The following is a 9874-nucleotide window of genomic DNA, read 5'->3' on the forward strand; positions in this document are numbered from 1 at the left end:
TCTATGAAGTCATNTTCTAAGAATGTTAAATCTTTTTGTAATATAAGTCTAAAAGACTGTAAAAAATAAATAAATAAAATAAATAAATGGAGCACATGCTCAATACGACCGGATCTCAAAGAATAATACAATCGAGTCTTAGAAGAGTATCTATCCCTAGACCATATGAAGCCAATCACTCTCTATGAAGTCACGGAAAATGGCAAGTACCTATCGTATTATCTGCCTAACCATTCAGTCGTTAAACCAGACAGTAAATCCACCAAAGTTCGCGTGGTATTTAATGCCTCCAAACCTTCAGCGTCCAGAACTTCCCTTAACGACATTTTGCATATCGGTCCCACCTTACCAAAGAATTCTCTTCCGTAGGAAAAACGAAAATAAACTCACTGATTTTGCTCTTAGAACAGTCACCTTCGGAGTTAATTGCGCTCCATATCTGGCCATTCGGACTTTGCACCAGTTATCAGACGATTCAAAATTATCCCAACTAATTCAATATCTACAATCAGCTGGTTTCCCCCTAAAGAAGATCAACGCAAATCATCCAGACCTGCTCAGGCGCATTCCAGTGGAAGACTTGCTCGATTCAGACTTTTTGCAATTTGATTGCTCAAGTTTCACCAAAACGCTCGGAATCAGGTGGAATGCGTTAAACGATTCCTTTTCCTACTCAATTGAGCCAATGAAGCCTCCTTTAAGTGCCACAAAAAGACAAATTTTATCCTCAGTTCTCAGGAAAGGCACCAATGATTCAGAAATTCAAATACCAAGATTGACGGAGTTCTCTCCAGACAAAACAATGCAAATTCACGGTTTCTGCGACGCTTCCGAGAAGGCGTACTGTGCAGCCATTTACTTGCGATCCCAATCACCCAACTTAGTTTCGTCACACCTTTCCTTTTCAAAAGAGAAAGTAGCACTCCTACAAACAGTGAGTCTTCCGCGCTTAGAACTGTGTGGAGCAGTCCTATTAGCCAAATGCATTAAGAATGTCACCAATCAACTGCCTCTAGAAGAAGTGAAGAGAAGTCTTTCTCTGGTCTGACTCGTCGATAGTGCTTGCGTGGCTTGAAAAATCCCCATGTAATTGGAAAGTGTACGTGGCGAATCGGACTTCACAAATCATCGCAAGTGTTGGAAATCTCAAGTCGCCTCACGTATCCACGAACCACAACCTGGCAGATTTGGGAACGCGAGGGTGCAGGCCACAGGACCTAGTACAACATTCACTTTGGTTGCATGTACCCGCTCCAACCCCCCGACCAATGGCCATTATCTTTTCGACAAAATGTCGCCCCACTCGATGAACGTAAAGTTGAAGCTCTACATACTTTGGACAACCAACCAGACATCTTAGATCGCCTTTCATCTTGGTCAAAGGCTTTGCGAGTAATAGCTTACATGTTTCGATTTGTTCATAGAATAAACCCATTACAGTCCACTCCAAATATAAATTATGAATTTTTTGCTATTACTCAAAGAGAAATTAATTGGGTCAAAACACGCCTTATAAAACTAGCTCAAGAAAGGCATTACCCAAATGAGTATTCAAAACTAGCGAACAAACAACCAATTTCCGAAGAGTTCACTGCTGACATTAAATCCCTCTATCGACAAAAACGGATTACTTCGAAACACACTTGCTTATGAATGCTGAGCACCAACTTATGATCAGGACGACGAGACAAGAATATTTCTAGACTGAAATCGAAGGTCAAAAACTGTATACGTAATTGCAAAACATGCACAATCTTCTAACCAAATTCCAGCTCACAAATCATGGGNAATGCAAATTCACGTACCAAACAATAAATGAGCGGATTGGAAACTAGTCCGTTCCAACGGTCACGAAAGCACGAATGTATGAATCGGAAACTCGGCCTTTTCGACCACTCAGGAGGAATATTTCTAGACTGAAATCGAAGGTCAAAAACTGCATACGTAATTGCAAAACATGCACAATCTTCTAACCAAATTCCAGCTCACAAATCATGGATGTGTTACCGCCTGAGCGTTCAAATTTCTCATTACCATTTACCTACACCGGGTTGGATTTTGCAGGTCCTTTGGACGTTAAATCATCTACTTTGCGAAAGTGTCCACTGCTGAAAGGTTACGTTCGCGTATTCATCTGTTCTTCGACCAAGGCTATTCGCTTACAGCCTTGCTCAGATCTTTCTACGAAAGCATTCCAGGCAAGATTCTCTCGTTTTGTCTTCCACAAAGCCTCTTCTCCGACAATGGAAAAAACTTCGTGGGCGCCAAACGCGCCTTGCAACAAGATTTTAAACGATTCCTCAAGGAATGCTGAGATGATATTCGATCAAAATATACGCTACATGGTTTCGATTGTCATTTTTTGGCACCAAACACTCCTCACATGGGTGAGCTTTGGGAGGCTGCTGTAAAAAGCTTCGAGCTCCATTTCAAAAGGATTGCGGGAATTCACTCTGACTAACTCAGTGTGAGGGCAGGACCAGGATGAATGTATTTGCATAAAAAAAGCAAAAATGTTTTGGGTAGGCGTCGGAGCCAATGATAACCATCAGTTACCACCTCTGCATGGTTGTAAGTCATGCAGAGTCCCTACGGCTTGTAGCGCTGTGGCTTTGCCGATTAAACTCTGTAAGAGTTTTTGGGGGTGTGCGTCAAGCGGAGTGTTGAGCACCGGTTATTTATTTAACTTCAAAAATTGGGTAGGCGCTGTGGCCAATGGTAGCTCTTGTACCACATCTGTATGCCGAAGGCAATACAGAGCCCCGTGAGACAACTCCGAGAGAGTTGTGATGCATCAAGCAAGTTTGTTGAGCATGATTTGGAGTGCCAGCAATTAACTACTTTAGTAGGTTTTGTTCTGCGGCAGTTGAGAAGTGCATTAAAAAATGCATACCCAATGAAGAACGAACGAATTATTTTTAAGCACAAGTGCGTTTGTTTATTCGCTGCACTTGGTTTTGGGCGGGAGTGCAATATACAAGTGCGTGTGTGTGTTCGCTGTTCTTTGTTTATGCGGGAAATGCATAAGTCGCTTAAACATCCTGGCCCCCCTAGACGACTTGTCGTCTAGTAGATGTAAAATAAGCCGCGAGTATCCGGCTCTAAGGACCGTGACTAACTCAGTGTGAGGGCAGGACCAGGATAAATGTATTTGCATAAAAAAAGCAAAAATGTTTTGGGTAGGCGTCGGAGCCAATGATAACCATCAGTTACCACCTCTGCATGGTTGTAAGTCATGCAGAGTCCCTACGGCTTGTAGCGCTGTGGCTTTGCCGCTTAAACTCTGTAAGAGTTTTTGGGGGTGTGCGTCAAGCGGAGTGTTGAGCACCGGTTATTTATTTAACTTCAAAAATTGGGTAGGCGCTGTGGCCAATGGTAGCTCTTGTACCACCTCTGTATGCCGAAGGCAATACAGAGCCCCGTGAGACAACTCCGAGAGAGTTGTGATGCATCAAGCAAGTTTGTTGAGCATGATTTGGAGTGCCAGCAATTAACTACTTTAGTAGGTTTTGTTCTGCGGCAGTTGAGAAGTGCATTAAAAAATGCATACCCAATGAAGAACGAACGAATTATTTTTAAGCACAAGTGCGTTTGTTTATTCGCTGCACTTGGTTTTGGGCGGGAGTGCAATATACAAGTGCGTGTGTGTGTTCGCTGTTCTTTGTTTATGCGGGAAATGCATAAGTCGCTTAAACACACTCTTTCACCTTCGAAGAACTGGCTACATTATTGGCACGTATCGAAGCAGTTCTGAATTCGCGACCACTTTCTCCTATGTCCGATAGTCCCCAAGAGTTGCCAGCTGTAACTCACGATCACTTTCTGCGTGGTGCGCCTCTCCTGGCAACCCCAGAACCTATAGCCGGATAACCTTTCACTACAGAACAGATGGGAGAAATTAAAGATTTTACACCAACACTTCAGTCTGCTGGAAAGACGAGTACCTGATAGAACTTCACCAGAGGTACAAATGGAAGGCTCCCTAAAACAATCTCACCGTAGGCGATTTTGTTGTCTTAAAAAACGAATTAATACCACCAGATGGATGGCGCTAAATTGTAAAATTGTGACCACTTCCCATTCAGTCCGGCCTCCCTAGTCAGAGTGCTACACACCACACCTAAACAACACTTCACGTTCACCTTAGCTTTCATTCAGCTAATATCATATTAAACTCCTATCTTTTTACAAACGATCGCCATCTCTACCATCCCCAATCCGCAAGCTTCGGCCGGTGTTCCTAAACCCGCCGCGGGATCCGTTGGTACACCGTTACCAAATGTGCTTTCGCTATCACCCATTGCGTTTTTGCAAGGCCTTCCTTGCGATGAATGTCGAGGACGGTATCCGGTGCGTGGAGCGGCATCGTTATTGTCCAAACTGTTTGGCACGGACACACAGTACCGTACGCCGATGCTCGTCTTCTGAAGTGTGAAACAATGTCGACACCACACTTTGCTGCACCGTACCGTGCCAGGCGAAGAAGTAAATGCTAAGAGGTCTTCGCATCCGGCAACGGGAGGGCTGTCTAGGGCAGAGACGCACAGTGGTTCGGATAGCAGATCTAGCTGGACGAAAGTCAAAATTTTTTTTGTTTTTAAATTTTAGTCATGGTAAAGAAAATCTTAAGAAGTGAGTTGTTTGACATTTAGAGAAGTGTTGCTGAAACTTCTAAAAGACAACAAGGTGTCCGTGATTATGTGATTAGTACATTGAAAGAAATATCTGATGAAAATGCTCGTTCCGAAGTAAATAAAGTAAATGACTTTAGATTCGTAATCAGCATCCCAGAAAACCCCCAGATACCCAGTTACATAGAAATCTACCGATTTTTTTTTAATTTTCGTCCGCCATATTGGATCCGCCATTTTGAATTTTTGGTAAATGACTTTAGATATGTAATCAGAGACCCAGAAAACCCCCAGATACCCAGTTTCATAGAAATCTACCGATTTTTTTTAAATTTTCGTCCGCCGTATTGGATCCGCCATTTTGAATTTTTGATAAGTGACTTCATATTCGTAATCAGCGACCCACAAATCCCCTAGGTAAGAAGTGGTGTAAAGATCCATCAACGAGTATTTGTTTAAATAGTTTCGTCCAGCTAGATTTGCGATCCGAACCACTGTGAGACGTGCCGTCAGCTTAATGTTGCCATCAATGCATTGACCCAATTGCGGGACAGCCTTGCTCCGGTGCAACTCGGCCGATATGTTTAAGGGACTTGCGCTCCCTTAAATTTCCCTTGCCTTTATGCATCCCTGCATCACTTTCAGCTAAAAGCATTCCTGCTTAGCTAGAAGTTTGCAAGGTGCACGGGAATCCATTTCCGGTGTTACCTATAAAGGCAGCCGCCACATTGCCATCTACTTCTTTTTGCAAATCAACTTTCCCGATCGAGGACTTTCATCGGAGCAACATTCAACGAGGATCCCCTGGCCGTTTTGCATACCATCAACGCGGGAACTGTACCTTATAAACTATTCTATTAACCTGAAAACCTGTACAATTTGAAATCTTGTATAACTTGAACATTTGTACAATCTTATAATTTAAATTTTTATACCCGAGCGCACTTGTGCACAAGGGTATTATAACTTTGTTCACATAACGGTTGTTTGTAACAGGCAAAACGAATCGAGATAGATATAGACAAATGTATACATAAATGATCAGGATGAAAAGAGAAATCGATTAAGCGGTGACTGTCTGTCCGTCCGTCCGTCTGTGCACACGGTAACTCGGGTAAAAATTAAGATAACGAAACTTGGTACGTGTTCTTCTTTCGGTCGTAGGACGGGTGGTATATAACGGTAATTTTCAGAAATACGAAAGCTGCGATATTTTAGTAACTTCTGAAGATTATTCACTCAAAATTAATATTTACAATAATTTTTAGACGAAAAATAAGAATATTATAAATTTTTGGAAAATGGGCGTAGCCACGTCCACTTATGGTTACATGTGTATATCTTGGCAACCGCTGCACCGATTTCTTCCGAACTTGGCACAGTTGTTGGCCTTGGTACAGCATAAAAAACCGCCGAAACTTTTTAAAATCGGACAATAACCACGCCCACATCCCATATAACGGTAATTTAGAGAAATACAAAATCTTCGATAAATCATTAAATATTGAAGCTAATTTATTCAAAATTGATGCTTGCAACAATTCTTTACCAAGAAATACGTTTATGGTAAAATTTTGGAAAATGGGCGTGGCACCGCCCACTTATGATCACATATATGTATCTCGGTAACCGTTCTACCAATTTGTACCAAACTCGGTATGGTTATTGTGCTTGCCACATAAAAGCAAAACGTTCAAAATTATTGAAATCGGACTAAAATTACGGCTTTTCATATAACGGTAAATTTTATAAATGCTTGAAACTCCAATATTTCGAAATTTAAGGACGCTAATTTACTCAAAATTGATACACCCCGGCTTACCATGTAGCGGTAGCTTTCGGAAAGGTGAAAAACATATATGTATTTAATATTTGCGTCGGGTATTTAATGTTCGGCTCCGCCCGAACTTCGACTTTCTTACTTGTTGTATTCCATTTGTATATACCCTGCAAACCATTTTTACAGAGTATTCTGAATCGTAAAGAATTTTTAAAAAATTCGGAAGGATCCCATCCGATTTTTTGCCGAATTTTCTAAAATGAAATAAATTACGCACACTTCCATTCTTTTACGAAATTTCGGAAGAAAATCGGTAAAGAAATGAAAATAATGCTGCTATGTGAAGAATTTCTTGCAGACTTTTTTCAGAATTTTCTTTATTTTTCGTACAGAAATTTCTTTACGAGTTCGTGTCAACCACTTCATATAATTTTCTTTGAAGATTCGGAAAAAAATCGTTACCGAAATCATACTCCTAAAGATTTCGATAAGATTTCGGGAACTTTGGTTTGCAGGGTACATATGTACTTACATACAAATCTATTTCATTCATTTTCATACTCGCGTGTTCACATTCACATATTAATAACACTGGACCACAAATTTCAACTTTTTCTCTTTACCAGAAACGCCGTTATGAAATTCTTATGTAAAATCACCCCCTGATTCCGAAAATCAAGGTTATTTTTAATTCTATGGTACCGTTTTTGAGATATTTGCAATTTACCGTTTTTGCAAAAAAAAAAAAATTGGGTCCACTTTATCATATATATCTCAAGAACGAATTAAGCAATTCCAAAACGGTTTGAAGCTTTTAAAAGGTAATAAAATTTTCTATAAACTGTGCATACAACACTTTTTGCTAGGCCCTGTAGATTCAAAGATAACGAACAATCATTACCGATTTTTTCAATTTTTTTTGTAAAAATATAAAAAAAATTGTACTTTGCGGGGAAGGATCTCGAAAACCTTTTATTTTTTTGCAGATTTTTTTTTTCTCCCTAAGCTCTGTTGTATTACAAAAAAAATAAGGTATCATCGAAGAAAATCGATGCAAAACTACGTAAGTTATAAGCGATCAAATAAAAATACCCAGGTTGCGCAATTTCAACGTATACCTCAAAACGTATGTATGGTATAAAGAAGAGTGAAATATCTAGCTATGCTCTGTTTCTATTGAGTTAAAAGTTCAATTTATGAATGAAATTACCCATATTTTTAACTTTTTTTTTAAATTTATTTATGTTTATACTATATTCTAACAATCTTTATCTTAATTTGATTTTACTATGTTGTCGAAATAATTATGTGTTCTACTTTGACGCTTATTCAGTTTAGGATCGGTTTCTCTTATGAGAAACCAGCAGTAATCACCCATCATTGCGACGTCCCAGAATCCTTGATATCGATTCTCAATTAATTTCATTTGCTGATGAAACCTTTCGCCATGTTCATCACTTTCGTCGCCAAGATTTGCCGGAAAAAAGCTCAAATGTGAGTGGAGAAAGTGAATTTTTAAAGACATATTTACGCCCATTTTCGCATAATTATTGATTAGGTCGTTCACTATCTGCTCGTAGTTAGGGCTTTTGTGTCTACCGAGAAAAGAAGCAACGACCTTTTCAAAGGATTCCCACGCTGCTGCCTCAACTGATGAGAGTAGTCCTTTGAATTGATTATTGTTGATCAACTTTCTTATTTGTGGTCCAACAAAAATACCTTCCTTTATCTTGGCTTGAGAAATATCTGGAAAAACTGTTTTCAAATAGTCGAATGCTTCGCCTTCTTTGTCCAAAGCCTTAACAAAGTTTTTAATGAGACCGAGCTTGATGTGTAAGGGTGGAAGTATGATTTTCTCTTTCTTGACAAGAGGGGTGTATTTGATGTTATCCACACCAACGGTAAACTCGACTCTTTCCGGCCAATCCTTTCTGACGTAGTGGTCCTTACGAGCTCGGCTATCCCACTTGCAGAGGAAGCAGCAGTGCTTGGTGTAGCCACTTTGTAGACCGCATAGCATTGCAACGACTTTGAGATCAGAACATATTTTCCAATCATGCTCTTCATATTTGATAAATTTGAGTATTTTTTGCATTTCCTCGTAGGTTTCCTTTGTATTTACTGCATGTGCAATCGGGATAGAAGGCTTTTTGTTACCAATATGCAATAATACAGCCTTCAAACTCAGTTTATTGCCGTCTATGAACAATCGCCACTCTTTTGAATCATATGTTTGACCAAACTCTTTGAATAAACCAGGGATGTCGTTGCAGTAGCATATACTGTCTTTCTTGGTATAGTGTTTGGAAAATGGTTCGTGACGAGTTCTACTATATGTCACCTTAACATCGGATGACACAAATTTAAATTGTTGCATACGAGAAGTGTGGATCTCGGCCTTTTCCTTGGATAGTTCCAAATCTCTTATCCAATCATTAAGTTGTGCTTGTGACAGAACGTTTCTTTCGTTTTCCATGCGAAATTCAGTACAACTTGATCCCCCGCACTCAGATGTTACTGTTGACAATGGAACTGGATCCGCAACTGCCGTTGAATGTAGTACTGGTAATGTCACTGTAGGTACGCTAGCATAGGTTACTCCTCTTGATCTTCCAACGCCAAGTACTTTTGTTTGACAAATATAACACTCTATTGAATGGCAAGTAGGTTCTCTCCATATCATTGGTGTATCAAATTTTGTTTGTTGTCCTGATTCCCACTGAATCAATTCTACTCGACACGATGTACACAAAGTGTTCGGTGTCCATGGTTTTTCAGCATTTTTAGGCTCAATTCCAAAATACTTGGAGTATAAAGTTTTGATATGATCTGAGAACACTCGTCGTCGCCTTATGATAGTATATTGGCCACACATGAAACAGAACATATCTGGATCCTTATTACACTCAAATTCTCGCGTCCTTTTACTCATTTTATTTTTTTTAATAAATCACGGTTTTGAAATTAGACTTATGAACTGAACTATCTCCGGCGAGCCTTGAAGATGTTATGAAGTTTCAAAGCGCATTAACTCATATTTATACTCGGAACAAGAATAAAATTGAAAAAATCAAATCTTACCTAGACAGAAAGGTTCCTTTTTATAACAAGCCGGGAAAAGAAAATACTACCTGTTTTAGATGTAGGCTTTAGAAATTTTCTGTGTCTTATAATTTTGAAAATCTACCTGCATACTTACCCATAACTGACGGAAATACATGTTTATAACTACATGCCTACAGCAGGTTTCGAACCCAACCACTCTTCCTTTCGATGCAACCACTCTACCTACTATAATACAATTCGAGTATTAAAAGTACTATTTGATTTATTTAAAGAAAAAGTGTTATCATTGTTATGGTGTTATTCGTTTATCCGGATAATATCTCACTTGCACTTTATACCTTTAATATATGTATGTATGTATAGGTACATACATTGAAGTTGCGCAACCTGGGTATTT

General features: G+C 39.5%; 1 protein-coding gene across 1 annotated transcript; it reads right to left on the reverse strand.

Moving 5' to 3' along the window:
- Window positions 1-7709: 7709 nt before the first annotated feature.
- Window positions 7710-9874, reverse strand: LOC108363557 (uncharacterized). Its single transcript, XM_017616950.1, has 2 exons — window positions 8083-9874; window positions 7710-8032 (listed from the first exon to the last, which is right to left on the reverse strand). Coding segments are annotated over exons 1-2 (1263 nt in total). The 5' UTR covers window positions 9344-9874; the 3' UTR covers window positions 7710-8030.

Source organism: Rhagoletis zephyria, unplaced genomic scaffold (genome assembly GCF_001687245.7).
Source record: "Rhagoletis zephyria isolate East Lansing unplaced genomic scaffold, Rhagoletis_zephyria_1.1 Rzeph_scaffold_01304, whole genome shotgun sequence".
Taxonomy (NCBI): Eukaryota; Metazoa; Arthropoda; class Insecta; order Diptera; family Tephritidae; genus Rhagoletis; species Rhagoletis zephyria.

Bases quoted from the DNA above. Each gene is read 5' to 3' on its own strand.
- LOC108363557 (XM_017616950.1), bottom strand. From the start codon at position 9,343: ATGAGTAAAAGGACGCGAGAATTTGAGTGTAATAAGGATCCAGATATG.